A 22388-nucleotide genomic window follows, 5' to 3' on the forward strand; every position below is an offset into this window, starting at 1 on the left:
TATTTCTCAGCGTCCTCCACCGATTGATTCTATTGCATATATCATCATATTCTAAATCCAATTTGTAAGTGTGTTTGTGTGTGAATAGGCGGGCGTGTCTGAGTAGTGATGTTAGTGAGTACAGCGAGTTGTACTGTTCACCGAACTACTAGTTTATTTAAATTCAAGAGTAGGCCTAACGAAAAAATGTAATATATCGTTAGGTTTTGTTTGAACTGGTTTGACGAATTTTCAGGGGAGATACACGACGAAGAGTGACGTGTGGGCGTTCGGCGTGACTCTGTGGGAGATCCTGCTGCTGTGCCGGCACACTCCCTACGAGGACATGACTGACGTCGAGGTGCTCTGCAGTCTGTCACATCTGCACAAGGATGACGAGTCATTCTGTCTGTTGCCCCGCCCTGCCGCCGCCTCCAAGGACGTCGCCGATCTGCTGGCTCAGTGCTGGTGCAGGGAGCCCGATGAGCGACCTACCTTCAACGAGCTGGCCACGTTTTTGCAGCGCAAAAATTCGGGGTTCATTCCACTCGCGTAGGCTGCTCGATTTTAGAAAAATACTTATGACGATTCTCAATTTTTCGCAATATCGAATTGTATCTAAAATCAATTAAGGGTTTATGTCACGTAATAAGGAAGACTTTTCAATGCTGGGGTTTCCACAATATCGAATAGAAGATTAATGGAATGCAGTTTTGGGCTTTAAGTCTATTGTTCCTTTCCCAATAATTCATAGTTGAGAATGATATTGTAACCTATTTATCAATGTATAAATAAATATTCTGGGTTCATTCCAGATTCCATTGATTTAGTTTTTCAAGAAATACTTGTATTCAATACTGTATTTTTGCGATATCAAATGGTCTCCGAGTTTAATTCAATATTTATTCCACTAATATATGATTGCCCAAAGAAATTTTATTTCAAAGCTGGGCTTTGCAATATCGAATGCTGGCTCTCTTGAGATTATTTCAAAGTGTCGAAATTTGACTAGCCCAGGAAGATGGGCCTAACACAGGGGGGGGGGAAGGAGCTGCAGATAAGCAGACTGCATAAATTTTTGGGGCCGGAGCTCCAAAACACATTTTAGCGTTTCAAAAAAACTGTTTAGTGCTTCGATAATTCAGAATTTATTCCACTAAAATAAACGACAGTAGGCATACGGTATCATTCATAGTTCCACATTGTTCAAAATAGAAATAAATATTTTGAAAGAATAATGAATATAGAGAAATGAGCCATGAAGTATCAAATACGAACATTATATGTAGCGAAATACCAGTAGGGAATCATTCAACCTAAGAATTCAAACCTCAGTTTGAAGCATTCGATGAAGACCATCATAATAGGTTGCTTCGGGATAAAGCTCCCTTAAGATAACGGCTTATTCAAGACAAATCCATGATACTATAGGGTTATAAACAAAAGCTATAATGTCGTCTTGCACAATAAATGTTTATGTAATATTAATCACTAATAGGGTTAATTGTACAGAAAGTTAGTAATATCCACTTAAATATAGAAAAACTCCTGAGGCCTTACTCTTCTTTACCTATCATTGGTCTCGACACCTTTCAATAATGCTTTGTAATTACTTGATTAGTGTACATACAAAACTATTGTAGAAATGTAAATAAAGAAACAACGTAATATTCTTCAACGAATTTATAAAAAGTATATATCAAATACTTTTAGTGGAGTTATTAAATTGGTGAATCCAATTACATATATTTTCTATTATCAATAGGTACCATAAATTTATGTGGATAAATGGATGAATGATTTTTTGAAAATATTTGAGGAAAAAATATATTACCCAAGTATTGTGAATTTAATTGTACACAGTCAAGATCTCTGGAATATAGGAATAATTATTGTCAATCAGCATTGAGTAAAATCATTAAGGTTTTTAATTAGATTTTTGAAAGTTATTATTTTGTGATATAAGTGAACAATGATATTGTGATACTGCATTTAATGTGAAATGTTTTCTACTGAAAAGAGTATTTTGTACCACAGATTTGGAAATATGATGGTTCCAGGAAATTTTATAAGAATTCAATATTGATTCAAGATGGAAATCTGTGAAGTATGTGTTTTTTCCATCACAAAACCGTGTATTATTTTTTCCTCTGCTGAAGTCGATAATTTTTTAACATTTATAATTTAATAGTTTTATCAGTCAAATTGATTACGATATGAAATACAGATCGAATACAGCTTGCAAGCTTGCACTAGATAGGCCTACTTAACAATCTATAACTAGTACCTCATGACATCGTGTAAGTGAGGATTGGAATTTTTCAGTTTTAGAATTCAAGCTTTATTCTGCTTTTCAAGTTTTAGATTTTGATTGTAGAGTGGGTATTTTAATATTTCTACCGCGAGTGGGCTTCTTAAAAAGTGAATTACCAATTAAAATATGTCAAATGAATAAAGTTACATCCAATAGCATTTATAACACTGTTTTCAACATCGTTGTAGGCATATTTTTCATAATGACTTTTATTCAATGGGATGTTAATCTGATGCTATCAAGTTTTTTGAGGAGTGAAATCAAACTATTGATGCTTTTATTACTAGCATAAGTAAGGGTGAATTGTCATCAGGGCCATGGAAACGGGATAGTAGAACGCTGTACTAACTTACAATAAGCAATAATTTACTTGAAATACAAGACTAATATATTCACGAGACCCTTTTGAAAAAAGGTAATTTTACTATTGTGAAACCCTAAAACTAATTCAAATAGTCTGTATAATACTGAAATTGAAATAACCTAATTTGATAATTCATTATAATACTACATTAGTAGCTACTAATGTGCTATAGATTATTAGAAAAAATGTTATTCAATATATTGAAGCAAATAATAAAACTTATTAGTTTTAGATTACTATTGTGATAAAAATTAAAGAAGAGCTCTCAATCGCAAATAAATGTTGGCCTATAGCAAAAATATGAATTCTAATCTATCATTCATATTCTTTTGATTTCAAAACATGTAATATTGGGCCTAGCCATAGCCACCTCTAATATGTATTAGCCCATTCAGTAACTAGGTAATCAAAATTTCTAGCTCTTGATATTAAATAATTCTGAAGGTTTCTGGTTCTCATATCCTATATTGGTACTCAACGAAATTAATTAATAAGCTGCCATTCTATCATCATTATAATTAAAATGATCCTTAAATGCAACTTTAATAAATTTTAATTCAGATAAAAATTTTGCATACCATATATATCTGCATAATTTCCCTCAGAATAACTACTTAAATTACATGCTGAATACCAAGCAAAATTATTAGATTACAGGGTTAATTCATATTTTTATTTTGTTATTTTTTATATTGACGTAGAAAACTCACAAGTTCAATTGGATGACCAAATTTATTTCATTACATCGTGCATAGAAGCGGTGAGAATTGATGATATTTTCAAACATTGTAAAGTACCGTATATATCATACTGTATAGAAAAAAGGATATATTATAATAATTTAATACTATATTATCTGCTGAACTTGAATATGATACAGATCGAATAATGAAAAACAGCAATTTTAATATACTAGAATAGATAATTTCAATTGTACAGGTAGACTAGATCCTTGTTTCTGATGAACTGTTGGTTTTTATAAGAAAATTCTAATGCAATGCGCTATACCACTGTGTATTTGAATAAGAGATAATTTTGAAATTGTAAATAGATTTGTATTAATGAATTGCATACAACTTGTTGACTCTTGACGCAAATGATAATCATTCTCATAATAATAGTCTTCTAAGCTGCAATTTCTTGCAAATCATTGATGGATTTTTTATGAATGAGGAATGACTGTTGAAATAAATTATTGATAAATTATAAAATTGCCTTTGGTCAAACTTCGACCAACGGGCGAGGTGATTCAAGGTGCAAGCCTAAACTTTTATACCGCTTTTACTAGTCAACCAAACTCAGAGTAGGTAGTTTTGAGATTTCACAATGCAGTGAACTTTAGAAGTAAGTCTGAAACTATCTTATTTCACACAGTTGAAAGGTATTCATTTGTATTATCATTTCCTTAATTTTTTCAAATCCCTTCATGGGATACGTTGAAAATTGGTCTACTAAGAAATATAGTTTATTGCAATAAAAAAGTACCTAATTGAAAAATATTCACAATTTTAGTTGATCGATTATAGTTGAAATAGCCTTAACAATTAAAAATATAACACAACTAGTTGATTAAACCGATTCAGGTATAGGTTCATAGGAAATCTGAGTAATGGTTTCAACTGCTAATTCACAGTAACAAATCATCATGTTTGTTACAATGTTTCAAACAGAGAGTAGATCAACTGGACACATTGTAGACACTGGAAATTAGTTATTGTAACTAGCGTAATACAATACTAGTAAAAAATATTTCCTTGATAATGACAATGATTGTTAATTGCCATACAGTACACAGAAAAATTGTTTCATGATAGTAGATTCAATAATCAATTTAAATTTGTGAAACTATAAAAAGTACGGATCCTAAAAGCTCTTTATTTGTTCCCTGTGATAGAATACAAAGTTTTTCTAGTTTCACAATAAAAAGTTTCTGTAATAGAATGAATTTATTATTGATTATGTTTTTAATAGTTGAGTAAAATTGTATAAGTAAGTTATATGTTCAGATTTTGAACAAAATAAATTATGTTGAAGTATGGAAGTTTCAGTTTTTATCATCAAAACCTAAAGAACTCTTGTAGTTACAAGGAACGATATTTTGATGGTGGTTGAAACCTATAGTAAGGTTTAACCTATTTATTAGTCTGAGGTGATTAGGTTAAAATTATTACAGAAAAATTAAATGGATGACCAACTCTAGGCTATGAATTTTCTGGTGACGATATAAAAAATCAAACAGGGATACTGCGATGTCTATATTTTGTCACGATTTTGCAGATAAACTCAAAAGTTAGTGATAAGTAGCCTAATAATCTACTAACCAAATGATGCAAATAGGCCAAGGTACAGTAACTATATAACTTACTGTAGGCCAAGGCTTTTGGAATCGACCAGTTGATTGGGCATGGAACGGTAAAATCAAAAAACGCATAGAATCTTAAAATATTTTTTATTTCAGACTTTTTACATTGTTTATCTCCTTGTAACTAAACTATTATTTGCTAGTTAAACTTATTTTATCAGTGAAAGAATAATTACAAAAACTAGTAACTTGAGTTAGTGCAACGAAGAGTTGGACTTATTGTGGTGGTATTAGGAAAACAAAACACAATAATTGATTAAATACAGTAGATTAAAAAACTTAATATATGATTTAAGTCAATTCATTTTCTGATTAATGATCAACAAATATTTTCAAATATATTAATTACACGTAAAATATAATTGAATTTTTACAAATTAATTATTATCGTTGAATAGAATAGAGGCTATCATTATAACTATTGTGTTATTCAAAGTATGATTTTCTGTTTCTAATCAGATATCGGCTAGTGTTTATTCGTATATTTACATTAATTTCTTGTAAATATGATCTACGAACCAATATCATTTATCAAGGCAAAATTTGGGATGCCTAAACTTCTAATTACAGTATTTAGTTTTGTATGTTTGCTAGTAGAGCATAATTATAATCACAACAAGCTGAAAGCTAAAAACAGGAAATTACAACAACGTTAAGTTTCTAATGTAAAACTAGATTTTATTTTTTAGATTTATCAATTATGTCACAACTATAACAAGTTTCACGTTTTATCAAAATCTGAAGATTTTAGCGATTTTTCAAATAACTTCTAGTGAGACCGGTTATTTCAACCAGACTTGAAAGTTTTTGATTCCAGACTTTATAAATGAAAGTTCAACTCTTAGTTGTATTAATAACTTGATTATTTCAATAAACTGAAAAACCTTTCAACAGGAAATCATTGATAGTGGCTCAGATCATAGGAATTTCAAATCACAACCTAAATTGGGAGTACAAAATAGTAAATTAGCCTTGCATGTACTTGAAATATTTTAAATAATTATAAAATTTACTTATTTATTGTAAAATTTCCATATATAAAAATTTAAAATATTTTATGGAATTTTAATTGATTAATTCTTAATCTATTCAAGTGTTATGATAGTTTAACTTACATGTATGAAATACAAAAAAATATCAACAAAGGACTTGATGGAACACCTTGGATAAAGTAGACAAGCATACATTTGGATGATGATGAAGATAATGATAATAATACAATCATTGATAAAGCACTCAAACAAAACTTAACATCAAGTAACTGAAATTATCAAGATGTTGACGTTTTTACCAATCTTTTAAAATATCAAACTCCGTTTTCCAATGTTTTTTCATTGAAGTCTTAAAAATGTTTGTATAAAAAACAGACAATCTGAAACTCAATGAATAATTGAATTCTTTAAATTAAGAAATCAGATATTAATAAGTCCATGACAATAAAATAAGAGCGCCGGAGAGAAGTTGGAATCAAGAATAGAAGTTTTTTAATTTGATGGAGAAAAATTGAGAAAGGAAGAAAGTATGAACGACTCAATGGTGTCAATTTTATTTTAAGTAGTAGAAATATTAGTGATGAGTAAAAAGAAAGCAATTCAGTGCAAAGGATGGTATCGAACAGTAGCGGAGTAGAATTTAAAAACTAGACAAAGAATGGATTTGTCTGTGATAAAAATTTGGAAAATCTGTGAGATGGAGTGCAAGAGATATTTCGGGTTAAAGGTAAAGTGAGGTTTTTCACCCAAGGTGAGGTTATACCACCTAGGTATAAGTAAACGGCCAAAATCTACAACTAGTATAATTGGAGTTTTCTATTATTATAAAAACAACAAGACTTAGGCTACTAAAACTAATACAAGACAGTTTTGCCACTATTATTAGAACACCCATACACGCACTCATAGCATAATCAAAACACACGATGGAACAATTTTATAATTATTATCAGCTATAAAACAATTAGAACTATTCAACAAATCCCATTCAACAAATGCTTGAAGTTTCAAATGAAACTCACTACAGAGACATAATTGAATTAGAGAATCTACCTCTACAACATTAAATTCTAAATTGTAATTGAAAAAGTGAATAATCACATATCACGTACCTACAATAATCACTAGAGTTTGAAAGCCTTGAATAATGATAGGATTGTCTACCATAATAAGAATCTGAATCCTAAATAAAGGACTTCGTTTTATCAGAAAAATGCTTTTCAGCCTAATAAACTTGACAAATGAAGTAAAAGACATAAAGATTTTAATTTTACTAGAATATGAATTTTTCAAAGTAGTTGGTTTCACAAGAGACGCTTTTACTTCAATTTTATCATTAGAAATTAATCGTCAACTTAATAAATAACAGCTGATTCCACTGAATTGCGATCAAAACTGACGCGAATTTCGAGAAAGTTCAAGAATAATAAAGCTGGATTCCCACACACTAGTGACAGTGAACAGTAAAAATAAAATTCCACAAATTATAATTGGACTATTATCATTTAGTCCAGCCTAACGAGAAATGAATAAGCCCATTACAACTTATTAGAATTATATGTTCACTGTCACTGTTGTGTCATGAGTGTTACAGCTTAAATCAGTTAAGAGGAAATTGTAAAAATCCCACAGTTTTTAATCACACTCATCACACACTACAAATATTTACAAATAAATACAAAAGCATACAGATGATAGTAAGTGATCCCTAATGAAGTGGAAGGACGACATACAATTCACACACCTATCAATTCATTATCACAAAATTCGAATGTTGCACGGAGCAGTCACTGAGAATGAGGAACCTTTCAGTCGTACTCGTGACTGCTCTCCCTCTTTGTCACCAGTAGATTGTCTCTCTCATCCTCTGCCGCCTCTGAGGCTATCCTTGACAACTTGCTCAGGCCTTCAGTGACTCCGCATTGACTCAATCTGCAAAAATATCAAACATCAAAACTGAAGTGTTTTGGATGCATTTATTGGAATCATGTCCATCTTGAAACTGAGTTGTTTTGACTTGACATTCACTAGAAATATTTCTCTATCACCGTAAGACAATAAATAATAGTGAATACTAGATGTATTCAGATGTATAGTGAATAATAGATGAAAATGATGATAAAGAGTAACTAGTAGTTGGTTGAATGATGAAACAGATTGTTAAAAAGTTTGGTAAGGGTAGGTCCGAAAAATTTCTAAATGTAAATATCTCTAGCTAAAACAGGCTACATACATCGTTACAAATTGATGTTCCAACGCATATCAAGTGAAAGTTGAGAGTTTTAAATTTAAATATGATGACAAGTTGAAGCTCAGAATACGAAATCAAATAATGTTCATATACCATGATAATCAGAAGCCAAATCGTTTGAATTATAAAGCAAAGACTATGAAGAGTTTGTCTTGCAAACATACCGATATTACATATATTAAAAGTTTTACACAGTCAATATTTTTTCTATAGAAAACTACAAATTTTCTTTCACGTATACGAGTTTCATATACGGTACCCATACTTTTCACGAATAATTCAGGAGTATAGATAGCTTTATGCAATAACATAATTTAATGAATAAAAACAGCTTGATTGAATGTAGGATTCTCGTGATCTCGTATTGAACAATAGTAACACGTCATAAACTTCATAGCTTTATTCACAGTGAGTTAATTTCAAAATAAACGACGTCCATGTAAAATGCTTAATTATGATCAATGCCAAGTTTTTTCGGCATCGTTGCATCCATTGGTAGAAAGCGTGATAAATCAGGTCAACTAAGCATTAAGATAAATTTGCCATCCGAAATAGATTAATTTGGAGTAGCTAAATCGATTAGTTCCGCTAGTAGCATGATAACAATCTCCAATATACACTCAATTAAATTTGTCTACTGAATATTGGCGTTGTAACGCTGTGTGAATTAGTCTAGCTACTTTGTCTAGAGAAACAAAATAGAGCTTTGTATACACTCAATTATATTTGTCTACTGAAAATTGGCTCTTGTATGTTCAACTGTAAGAATTAGTTAAACAACGTTTTCTAGAAAACGCTTTCGGAAGCTTTGACTAACACTGTTGGAAGTGTTGAATATACAACACGTTATGGTAATAAACTTTGACACGCTAATTAGATGAAAGCATGATAGTTATTGAAACTTTAATATTTCTAGTTGATTGTTTGGGAATACTCACACAACATCGAGTTCCTCGTCTTCATCTTCAGAATTCACTTGAAAATATGGATTGGCTGATGCTGGTCTGAACTTATAGCCAGTCATTACAAAGAAGATATAGGTCACCATTTCCCGGAACATTTCGTCCAGCCATTCGTATTGAAACGAAACAGTCAGCTGAAAATTTAAACAACCACATAATTTGAAGAAAACAATTCATTTACAAATTTACATTTCATAATGATATTATTCTTAAACCATGCGTAAATGAATCTGAAGGGAGGATACAAGGGTTTTGACACAAAGCTGTCCCTCATCTAATCAAAATAAAAAATCAATATCCAAGTTATCAACATATTAAAATATCACAGAGTGACTGTCGAAAAACAAAATTCAAATTTCAAGTTAAAAATAGGCAATTAATATTCAATTTAAGTTTCAAAGAGAAACATGACTTTCAAACTAGCCTAATAAATTTGCATGGACTTAAATTGAATCATAAAAAATATAGTATTAGTAATAACGTTTTAAACGAATCAAAAATTAAATAGCGACTTGATAACTAATGTAATTGACTCAAAATTAAATACAATCACTTCTTGACATAGTGGAAGAATTTTTTCAGATTTACAAAGAAAATTACTTTAAAATACTGTACATTTCACTTTCAATTGATACAATATTTGATAAACTATGTAAACTTTTTCATTGTCAGCTTTCTAGGCTTATTCAGACAAATTAATTCCTCAAATAAATGTCTCAATAATCACAGCAGAAAAACCCATATCAACATAATAATTATAATAGTTATAAATATGTAGCTTTAATTTAGTAACTTGAAAGATTGGAAGATAATGGAAAGAATAGCAGATTATAGTAAAATTCGTACCTGAAGCAAATAAATTATGATTCGTGTGAAGTAGATGTAGCAGACAATCATGATGTAGAAGTGACGGAAGAGTTTCAACTTTCGCAGACTGACGGCTGCTTTTCCATCCGTGTGTGATGCTTCTTGCAAATGTCTGATAGACCTGTTCGGAAAGAAAATTCAAATTTTTAGTCAATGAACAAAAAATTTGAAAACTATATTTGAATCGTTTTGAAGAGAGAACATAATTGTAACCCACCATTGGTCAAAAAGCGAGTGCAGCACTCAGCCTTGGTGCCTTTTTTGTTCTAATAATTTGTAGCTGAGTTTTTTTATTTCGACCAACGTGGAAAACCAATTAATAGAATGCAATAAACAAAATTAGTGCCGATTGCACAGAATCCGGTTAAATTTTAATCGTGTTTAATTTCACAAGAACCAATCAGAGAAGACTTTTTTGAAGAGAAGGCCTTAAACTTCGATTTTTTTTTTGAAAATTTATTTCTAAAATTTGATTTTAGCAACTCACCAAACAACAGGGAAGAGTATGGCTCCACAACACAGCAGGTCTACCAGCATCAGAACATCAATCCATGTCTTATGTTCAATATCACCTTCTTCAGATTCCTCAATTATAATGTTGGCAACATTTGCTAGTACCTGTAAAAAATCATCTGATAATTAATAATGATTGACGAATCTGTGACATTTCTCATGGGCGAGATTCTATGGATTTCAACCAACCAGTGCTTTCTGATACAGATAATAGTAAATGACTATTATCAATCAATGTCCATTATTTACAGTTAATGACAACCAAATATTAGTTTGATGTAACTTGAAAGGTCATTCCATTTTCTATAACTGATAAAGGCTGTTCGGTACATTTTTTATTTAAATTGGATAATCGTTTTCAATATAATTGTCAAGATCATTATAAGAGTGTGATAAAGTGGCAACTGAAATTTTTATGTGGTCTAATAAGAGAGTTAAGGGTTGTTGAAGTGATGCACTCAGTTTTCTTACCTGATCATAAACGGTTTCGAATCTACCATTGGAGTTTTTTTAAATACATTCAGTATATCATTGGCTTTGTTCTAATATGAATTTTATTCGCGATTTATGCCAAAATAAACAATTTATCAAATTTACTCCTTTTTTATATATGAACGATATGGGGAATAGAATGTTTTAGTTAGTGTTGGAAAGATACATTTTTTGAATTTTTAAGAGAAGTTCTGTTAATATAGTCTAAACCATTTATGATCTGGAAAGAAAACGGAGTTGGCACTTTAACGACCCATAACTCCCATGACTCGCTTATTAGACCACTTAAAAAATTCAGTTGCCACTTTTTCTCACTCTTATGAGAATCTTAATGATCTTAACAATTATATTGAAAAAGATTATCCATTAAAAAAAGTGTGCCGAACATCCTTAAGAGCCGGTTATCGAGCTCGGGATTTACCAAGTTCAAGACTTTAAACAGCTAGAGTCAAAAAGATGGCTTTCCGAAACGGGGCGCAGTAGTCGCAGTTTTTATGATAATCTTTACTTTCTCATTTCTATATTTGGAAACGTTTTTCCTTGACGAAATGAAGCATTCCTAAATAATTCAAAATAGCTGAAAATATTTTCTCTTTATTTTAATTTTTGTTCAATTTTCTAATTTTTCGAAATTTAATTTAAACGTAAAGTAAAACTAGAAAAGTAAAATTGCCACGAAAAACTAGAATATTTTCCTTTCTTTTGTAACTTGAAAAGTTACATTGAATATCCACACATAATTTCAAGATTAAATAATTGAGAAATACCATATTAGATTTATCTTGTTTCGTGGATTAATTAAGTACCAGTTAAATGTTCACCCCATTATTAATGCTTACGGTATCTGTATGAAATTTCATCTGTATAAACTGTTTATCTGTATAAATTGTATGAAATTTCAAGATTTAAAAATATTACGAGACCTTAGTTGGAATTTTTACAAGACATCTATTGTACATTATTAAGGAATATTCAACTTTGAAATAATAATGATAGTGATGAAGTACTGTACCTGCAATGGAATCACAATCATGAATATCTTTTTGTCTTTCTCCGATAGAAGATGCTTTATGAATGTCCAACCAGTTCCAATAAGGACTATTGTTATAAATAGTACAGATCCTTTCAATCTGAAATTTTAAATGAAAATTTTTAATAATAATAGTTGGCCTCCACATTAGCCCTTACAGCCAACCCGATCCACCACATGGCGCCAAGTGACTAGTGAGTATATGCTTAGGCAATTTGCGTGCAATAGAACGGCACAAGTGGCCTTTATTTATTGCAACTGTTATAAAAAATGTGTTTTGGAACTCATAACTGTTGCATAGGTTCCTGGAAGGATCTTATTCTCCTTTTAAAAAATCTCGACACTTCAAAAAAATCAATTTGATTTGACAGTTTATTACCAATTGCAATGCATCTTTCTAATGGAGCAGTGCAGCATCTAAGAACGGCATGAAATTGATGGTACTGTCTCAAGTTCCGTGCCGGTAGAACGACACCAACTCCTCGGTTGCCAACTTCTATACGTCCATGTAGACAGTCATGCAAAAAAAAATGCATCAAACTTCATTCTTCGCCATTCCAAAGATTCAATTTTCACATTGTTGCAAAACTGTTTATAAGAAAGCTGCTCCAAATCCGGCATGAGCCTCTTCAACACCAGACGTACAAACCTTCTTTGCACAGATTCTATTTTCTTTGTTGTGCATATTCTGTCTCTATTCCAAACGATGGACGCGTACTCCAAGTGACATCGAACGATGGAACAAAAGAGTGTCTTCAATGTTTGTGGATTTTTGAAGTTTTTGCCAATCCACCTTATTACACCAAGCTGTCTTCTCGCTTTAGCTACTATATCATCAATATGCGCGTTAAAAAGTAGTTTACTATCAAATATGACACCCAGATCCTTCACACAGGCCACACGTTTAATTTGTCTGTCAGCAATGTTATACTGAAATCTCAAGGTATTCGTTTTTCTTGAAAAGCTCATTACAAATGCTTTGCTTATGTTGATGGGCATGCCATTTTTCATAGACCAATTCAAAGCTTGATTAAGATTTCTCTGCAATGACATTGAGTCTTCTTTAGAGCTAATTTTCCTGAATATCTTCAGATCATCAGCGTACATCAGCACATGACAATCAAGATTCTCTACAATGTCATTCATGAATATACTGAATAGTAACGGTCCAAGATTAGAGCCCTGAGGAACGCCAGATGTTGCTAGAAAGCTCTTAGAAGTAGATCCTCTGAATCGGACTTGGAATGTTCTATTGGAGAGATATGATGTTATCCAGTTGACTAACAGTTGATTGAAGCCGATGTTGGAGAGCTTCTTGAGTAGAATGGAGTGAGGCATCTTATCAAAAGCTTTTTCAAAATCCAAGTAGATTAGATCAATCTGTTCCTGATTCTCTACACAAGGTCCAACTACAGAAAGAAAGTTTGACAGATTGGTTGCAGTGGATTTACCCGGCATGAATCCATGTTGACATTCTGTGATGGTGGTTTTTACATTCCTGAAGATCTGTCTGTGAACGACTCTTTCAATTATCTTTGCAAATGGGTTTAGAATGGAAATAGGTCTGAAATCGTGTATATTGTTGGATCTAGACTTCTTGGAGATTGGAACAACAATGGAGTGTTTCCAGACACTAAGGAATATTCCCATTAGAAAACTGTTCCTGATGATTGGTGTCAATACTGGAGCAATGATTCGGCTTATCCCTTCTATTATGAACACAGGTATTCCATCTGGTCCTGAAGATGAATCAGGTATGCCAAATGATAGATTCCTATTGGTGTCATCATCCACATCTATTGGAGCAATGTTCATCTGATACAGTGAGGAGAAGCAATAACCGAAATGCTCACAAATTTCATCTGGTTGAGATATTATAGCATCATCAACGATAATGGAGGATGGACAATATTGTTGGCTTCTGTTCGGTTCTGCCTCACATATCTTCAAAAGCTTCTTGGTTCAGCTTGCAAGTGAGTTTCTGTGTTTTCTATCATAACTTGTCTGTCCCATTTCAGTTGACTCTTCACTTGAGAACGCAGGGAGCCGAATTTGACATAATCCCTGTTGGGGAGACTTCTGCTAATAAGCGAATAATATGACTGAAATAAGTTCATATAATTCATGAATAACTTCATCAAATTGTAATTTATAGAATTAATCAAAATAGAATTCATAAAAATAGTAAGGACTATAAATCTGTATTCCATTCCCAATCATTCAATCATTATTTAGTTACTTAATTAGTTATTTAATTACTTATGTAATTAGTTTTTAACATTGTTTAATGAATAAATAAATGGAAACGCTGGAAATGTAATAAAAGTAATTCCGACAATTTTCTTCTTAATAAGAAAGTATTGAAGTCTCAGGGCCGGTTTCCGATCTCGGAATTTATCTAAGTTCTAGACTTTAAGGCTGTGCAAAGGCTAAAAATAAACTTTCTACTGGTGATATTTTTCATAGTTTTTCGATTTGTATATCATCAAGCTATCAAAATGAAAAAGTTTTCTCAGGAAAACATTTTTTTTTCGATCATTACTTTTTGAGATATGAGCGCCTAAAGTTCAAATTTTTGGGACAGAACATTTCAAATTCGGAAAGAAATAAATCCATGAGATTTGGTGGATAAAATTCTTCATGGTATTGATGATTGAATAAAACAAAAATTACCTAAAAATATCAATTTTCGATAAATTTATTCAATTTACCAAAAATAACTTTTTGAGTTATTTTTGGTCATTTTTAGTAAATTGAATAACTTTCTCAAAAATTAATATTTTTAAAAACATTTTTGTTTTATTAAATCAACAATACCATGAAAAATGTATCCTCTGAATCTCATGGATTTATCTCTTACCAAATTATTTGAAATGTTCTGTCCCAAAAATTTGAACTTTAGGCGCTCATATCTCAAAAAGCAATGATCGGAAAAAAAAATGTTTTTCTGAGAAAACTTTTTTATTTTGACAGCTTGATGATATACAAATCGAAAAACTATGAAAAATATCACTAGTAGAAAGTTTATTTTTAGCCTTTGCACAGCCTTAAACAGCTGAAGTCAGAAAACTGACTTTCCGAAATGGGGCGTCGCACTACCTCCGTAAACAGAGTCGTAGTGCATTCGTGTGACTAGCTGTAATAGATCACCTGAAATCAACGAATTTTTATTGGTGTAGGAGCCCTAATTGTGCTGACGTCACACGAATGCACTACGGCTTTGTTTACGGAGGTAGTGGGCGAAGTCGCAGTTTTTATAATAATCTTTATTTTCTCATTTCTGTAATTGGAAATTGCAATGAAACATTCCTAAATAATTCAAAATAACTGAAACTTTACACTATTTTCTCTTTATTTTATTTCTGTTCAATTTTCTAGTTTTCGAAATTTAATTTAAACGTAGACTGCGACTACGCGACTACGTTTAGAAAAGCCAATTTTCTGACTCCAGCTGTTTTAAGTCTAGAACTTAGCTAAATCCCGAGCTTGGAAACCGGCCCTTAGTAAATATAATTAGATGAATCCTCTAATGGACTTACAAGTGTGTGATGTAATAGAGGATTGCCCAGGTTGCGACATGCTCTCCCTTTGTTTCAATGAAATGGTAGTTGATTGCATGGAAGAGCAATGAGAGCGATTTCAAGAAGACCAGCACAGCCATCAAGTAATGGATTTTGAAGACAGGATGTCTGAAAATAAATTAAAATGTTACTTCATTAAATCAAGAAGGGATCAATAAAAATTTTTAATAAGAGGTAATTGAACATTGAATATTAAGTTCAAATTTGAAAATGAGTTTATTATTAGTACAGCCACTATATACATTGGTATTTCCAATTAATATTGTAGATTTGAATTTTTAATATATTATTTGGATACATGAGAGAAGTCCAGAACAAATTTCTTCATACAAAATTTCCTTGTGCTATATACAGGATGGCCCAAAAACCTCGTATTTTCTGTTCATTTTCCAGTTTCCAGCTATTTCCGCCAAATCCAGTGATCGGATAGAAAAATTTGCTCTCGCCTTTTTTGTAGGTATAATAAAATTCTGAATACAATGGAATCATTCGGAACTCTCTATCTCCGATGAGTACTGAGTTATGATTTTTCAAAAATGAGTCAATTCTGATAAATTTTAGTTTTTGATCAACAATAACTTCCGATCTTTACCATTTAAATGTAGGCTATAATTCAAAATCCCTCTGGGCGTATTTTTGTGCTCTACAATCTGAGACCAGGTAGAGTGCTATATCTCGTATAGATTTCCAGGTACACCTAACAACAATTCTCCTTGTATTGTGAAAAAACACCTTATTTTCAGCTTCAACCATCATCACCAACTACATTGCCCTCACATTGATATTTCGCACAATGATATAAGTTCATGAGATTATGTTCTATGAGAATCACCCGTTAGATGCACATCATTTCAGTATTTCCTAGTGAAGACGAGCGCATAAGGACACCTCAAGGATCAAAATGTCAAACACATAACTTTTGACACAACGCTCAGATTTCATCGTACTACACTTCATTCTTCTCGGCTCGTCAAGGCGGTCCGAAATCATGCATCATGAGTTAAATTCAGTCGAAAAATGGAAAATTTATTGCTGAGTACTGAAGCCCATATTCCAATACTCAAAAAATGGCCAATTTCTATATTCAATCAGGAATAATGATTCTAAGAGGCATCAGGAATATTCCGAAGAGGATCGGAATCGCAAGAGGTCCTCCAGTAGAGATTGGCAACACCTTCCCCGTCCTAGAGATCACGATCATGAGAGCCAGAAACTGCCGGTGAACGAGATATTGGACTCGGTGACTTCCAGTGACGCCCGGTTCCAGGGCCCTTCCATCTTGCTGATTCCAAGCGGAATCGCAAGAGGACCTCCAGTAGGGATCGGGAACGCTTTTCCCGTCCCGGAGATCGTATTCCCAGAGGCTGCCAGAATGTTCCTACTCCCGTGTCTCCACGCCCAACCCTGTTAGGCAGTGCGAAAGCACGGCCCCTTTTTCCTAAAAGAGGGAATCTTCTCAACAAGAGACTCAAGGCCCTGTTTCAACCCCCGACTCGAGCGAGGGTGGTTGACAGACACCACACCAAGCGTCCCGTCCCCAGCCTGAGTCTAGCCGGCCCAGAGCGACACTGGGAATTCTGATAGAAAACGGTGTGGGCAAAAATCTACTCAGACTTTCATATTACAGAACTTGAACAACATTTCAAATAACAAATAATATGAAATTAATCCCAACACGATGAATAGAAAACGTTTCACTTACTTGCTTTTCTTGAGAATCATAACCCAGAAAATGCCGGACATACAGAACAACATAGATGTCATGAAATAGAGGGTTGGAAGAGGCATCTCACCAGCTGACAAGTAGTTGTTGCCACGATTAACTTCGGTTATGTGAACCTGACAAATCAACATCAATGTCATTAATTATATTATTAGAACATTTTTTTCAATAACGGATCGATATACATATTAGAAGTCTCTCATTTCATAAAAAAACAGTTACGCCAACATTACTTGACAAAGTAAGATATAAAAGGCTTACATCAAGTGAATTTAGGCATATTCAAAAGAGATAGCAGGATGCATGTTTTGAAGTCTGAAGCGGATAATTGAACAATCATTTAGTGAAAAAGATTTCAAAGCAACGAATTCTCTGCCAAAAGTAAGGTAATACTTCACAATACTCACCATAAAATCAACAGAGACCATCGACCTTTCGTTTTTATAGTTATGGCAGTTATGGAAGTACAGATTGTAAAGACCTTCTTCATTTGGTGTTACAATTTTTATGGAGAACTGAAAAATAAAACATCAATAATTAGTATAAAACTGAACAGAAAGGAAACCAGGGTTAACCAAGGTATTCAATAATACAATGAAGTTCCCAATTATTTTATCAATTCAATCTTCAATAGGACATTTCAAAAAAACAATGAATTTGAGTCAATGATAAATTGATACAATTATAAAAGTGCATTTCTTTGTAAATGTTAGTATCCTATATACTCAAACAGTTACATTCAGTAATACAGTATTTCTGTCCTCAACAATGTATTCTCCACGGTATATAATGATTGTAGACGATAGGAGTCATGAAATGTAAGCCAAGTACAGTAACTAAATTACGTCACCACCGACAAAGTATTTGATATCGTAATACCAAAACTGCTGAAATCTTACTGTAGAACAAATAATCGAATAAATGTGGACTAACGTCGGAAACAAGAATCATCCAAACCTGCTAGTGACCTCTACCATATATTGTAACATACATGAATAAAGAACCCCAATCTAATTAATCTAAATTTGTTATGTAATATTTCCATCCAAAACTACTATCAGGTACTAGGTATCTTTTGTTTACCCTATTGTATATTCCATCCAGAACCACTTACATCTGATGAGTAGTAGAGTTTATTGTCTCTTTTTTCCACTTTCAGAGGGAATTGGCTGTTGACACATGGTGTGTTCTGAACAAAACCCACACTGTTTTCTGCGTCCGCTGTTGAGTCTGAAACAAAATTCAAAAGTACTTTGTAAATAAAAGTTTAAATTTTCAAAATTAGATTTCGAGGCTAACTTTTGAAACAAATCGTCAGTTAACATACTAGAATATGTGTATTATTCAGTTTTCTACAAGCCATTATTCAGTCCATTCTACAAGCAAATTACATATTAGTTTTATTTTAACGTCTACTACTACTTTTTTAACAAATTTGAACGTGTTCTCGTTCATATTTACAGCATTTCACTTCAAATCCTAACCTCACTCCATTGAACAATAGCATACTCAAGTCTCACGTCTCTTGGCGATCAAGTCGCCTTGAAACTCAGTCTCGAATAACCAATGAATGGATCTGGACTGCACAAACGGCAAAAACTCCAAACAGAAGTCGTCTTATCATTTGTGGTTCTTCACGAAGGCCTTCATTTCCATCCATAAGATGAATATAATTTACAAAATGGCTGTTTCGAAGGAATACTTCCCAAAATGCCTTATCTCAATTAGAGACGATTTGCAATGGTCGGAAGTTATGATGCCGCACTCTGTATTATGTATTATTTAAGGAGAATTGCATTTTCTGTTTACATAGTTTGACAATGTGGATTGAAAAAGGGCTTACCTGGTTCAACCGGCATAGAATCAGGACTTCTCTTTTTGGAGTATCCAAGCAGATTGGCATCGCTGAATTTTTTCATGGTGGCATCATCTCGTTTTTGACGCATGAACGAACCAGTTCGATTTGTGATCTGTAAGTTCTTCAGTTCAGAACTGCAATTGATTTTCAAGCTGGAAACAGAGACGAACATATCATGTAACCAATATTGCAATACAATTTGCGGGTTTTAAAGTATGTCAAGTTTAATGGAATATGTTGCAAGATGAAGCTGTATAATGTATAGCAATGGAATCTAGAATTAATTCAATCAGGCTTGAAAATAGGATTTACTATTATTGTTTTGATAGAGCGAACTAAAAATGGCATAAAATGGAATTAGATAGAACTTCATGTCTTTCGTTGCAAACTTTTTTCAAGTTCATTTCAACTAACTGTGTATAGAATTATTGACAGTCTGTCAATTATTGAATTATTGAATTATTGAATCAGTAAGTATAGATATGCATGAGCTCTTATCTTTCATCAAATTATTATCTACAGTCTGGATAAAATAAGTTTAGACTTGAGATTTCAGTTATCCAAATAGCAGTGAAGCCATTTTGTTTGAAATTGGGACTTTTACTTTACTTCTCTATTCAAGTAATACATCAGTTAATCTAAGAAGAAGATGAACTAAGTAGCAAGGAGAGTTTGGAGAAATAATGAGATGTACTCATACTACTCACACGTTACGCTTGAGATCCAGAATGAAGTAAGTGAATGCAACATTGGATGTTGGTACCATTGCTTGCTCAAGGAGACATCGCTCTTGATGGGTATCCAAGTAGGGACTCATCGCATCATTCAGTGTTCGATCCAGACTAAATCCAAACTGTAAATTAACACTAAAATCAAATCAAAATTTCTATTCGCAATACAAAAAATTCAGGGTTCTGCCAAACCCGAAGGTTTTTCGGCGGGTGTCCAGTTACAAAAAAAAACGAGTTACAAAAGATAAATAAACTTAGAAGACAAAATAAATATTACACTTCAAAGATTTTAAGTACCGTATAAGATGAAAGAAAACAAATACAAATTGCAAAAAGAAAATAAGAAATATACATCAGATTTTGATAGAGAATTAATTAAAAAAAGGAAAATAGCAGAAATTTATTGGAAAGAAATGAAATAAAAAGAAAAACGAAAAATTGTTTTACACAAGTAATAATTCATTATAGCACAGAATAGTAAGTGCTGAAAAAGTCATTGATTGGTTGGTGAACAATTTAAGTTCTATAAAAATGTATTTAACAATATCAAAAAAGTATTTTTTGTCACTCACCAGATCATTATCATCCCATGGTTCCACATGAAACTCCTTCAAATTGATGCTCAAACTTCCATCAACATAGAACCCAAAAGTGCTCAAGGGAATGAATCGTCTGTTGTCGTTCTGAAAATGAAGAATAAATTTTATTATATCTACCTTTAAATAATAAATACGGTATCTTGTTTCCTAAATTACAGAGGCTATTTCAATATGAGAAGTCGAGGAGTGATTAGCTTAACGACAACAAGCAGTTTTAGTGAGATGCTTTAGTAAAATAATTGCTTGAGTAAATCATATTGTTAGTAATAATTTGAATATAAAAAATTATGACTGAATTAAAGTTATTTTTTATAAATCTTTTAGAGTAGGGTCTAAATCTTTATAAATCTTTCGACATAGGATCACTGATAATCCTTACCACAATCTACTAATATGTAAGTTTGAGGTATATAAAAAGCTCTAGAAACAATAGTTTTACAAGCACAGTTTCAAATTTAGAATTAAAAAAATATATTAAGCAATAGAAAGTTTAAGTTATTTGCTTAATGCCTGAGTGGGGTTTCACACCAAAGCTGGGCCGGGCCAGGCCGAGCCGAGCGGAATCCACGCGCTGAGTATGCAGGGTTTAGTCGGGAGCATTCAAATCAACGCCCGGCCGAGCCGACCGAGCGGTGCTGGGCCGAGCCGAGCGGATTTGTGCAGACGGCTTGACGCCCAACTCGAGCGTTCTTGGCCAAGCGGATTTTGCCTTGTTTCAGTTTAGTTCAATCTTCCCACGTATTTTGTATTAATTTCAACTAAAAAATGTCTTAAAAAGCGAATTGGCAATCGGTTTCAGTGCGAACACAGGCAGAGTTTGCTCGGCATCGCATCGATCCGCCAGGCTCGGCTCGGCCCAGCTTTGGTGTGAAATCAGCCTAATGATAGGCTTAATCTAAAAATTGAGCATTTGGGATTTAATTAGAATATCATGTTGATAGTATGTTTGCTAAAATTCAGATGATCAGTATCATGTCGTCTCAAAAAATAGTTAATGATAAAAAACAAGTTTTGCATCATTTAGAATATTGTTGGAGTGACAGGCCGTCCTTTCTTTTCCAGAGGGAAGAGAGATCCAATTACGGAGACTAATACAAACTCAAAATTGTAATCTTGGTGAATAGAATTATAGTTGTTTATTGTGAGTGAAGGAATAATCAATATTTAGTTTGCTATTCTATTGAAACAAGCAAGCCTGTATCTTTCATCTTGTAGGTTAGCAGCCTATTGATATTTATAAACCAATTCAACTGCAATGAAAATTTAAAAAACACGATCCTTTACATGATTTTTTTACCAAATACTCCATAAATAAAACAAAAATAAGTTTAATGAATTTGTTAGATTGATAATAAGTAAAATATGTATTGATTTTTGAGCCCAACCTTACATAAGTAATTATTTGGTTTCATTATTATCAAGAATAATTTCAATACTGTTGAAACGATTTAATACTTACCCTTATTTCCAAATTATGTATCCTACAATTAGTTAAAGAAATCAAAAGAAATAAACTACAAATAATCAATAAAGACCTGAAACTCGCCATTCTATTACTCTTTGAAATAGAATTTTTAACTAAACTAAATTGAAATTGAACATTGAAGAAAATTGACACATCGTTGATATCAAGCATAGATGATAAGACACATAGAAGGACTGATCGGCTTTTACAGCCTAACTAAAAATACATATATCCATAATATAATCAAGTTTATGTCATCTAAAAAAATTCTAAATTATTTCAAAATGTTCATTTTATAACTTGGG

At 32.4% G+C, this 22388-nt stretch overlaps 2 protein-coding genes across 2 annotated transcripts in view; one reads left to right on the top strand and one right to left on the bottom strand.

Annotated features, from left to right (window-relative positions):
* LOC111054104 (discoidin domain-containing receptor 2) overlaps positions 1-5641 on the top strand; it is a 150806-nt gene extending 145165 nt beyond the window's left edge. The window contains exon 17 of the mRNA XM_039431380.1: positions 236-5641. Coding sequence (XP_039287314.1) covers positions 236-535 — 300 coding nt within the window. The 3' untranslated portion in view covers positions 536-5641. The remainder of the gene's footprint in view (positions 1-235) is intronic.
* A 1404-nt stretch (positions 5642-7045) lies between these two features.
* LOC111054103 (protein GPR107) lies at positions 7046-22243 on the bottom strand. Its single transcript, XM_039430346.1, has 13 exons — positions 22078-22243; positions 20592-20702; positions 19996-20141; positions 19274-19440; positions 18545-18660; positions 17838-17945; positions 17410-17546; positions 15666-15815; positions 12109-12226; positions 10579-10709; positions 10071-10212; positions 9201-9358; positions 7046-7943 (listed from the first exon to the last, which is right to left on the bottom strand). Exons 1-13 carry the CDS (start codon positions 22165-22167, stop codon positions 7820-7822), a joined length of 1698 nt encoding a protein of 565 aa, XP_039286280.1. The 5' UTR covers positions 22168-22243; the 3' UTR covers positions 7046-7819.
* Between the last annotated feature and the right edge of the window lie 145 nt (positions 22244-22388).

Source organism: Nilaparvata lugens, chromosome 6, assembly GCF_014356525.2.
Source record: "Nilaparvata lugens isolate BPH chromosome 6, ASM1435652v1, whole genome shotgun sequence".
Lineage (NCBI taxonomy): Eukaryota > Metazoa > Arthropoda > Insecta > Hemiptera > Delphacidae > Nilaparvata > Nilaparvata lugens.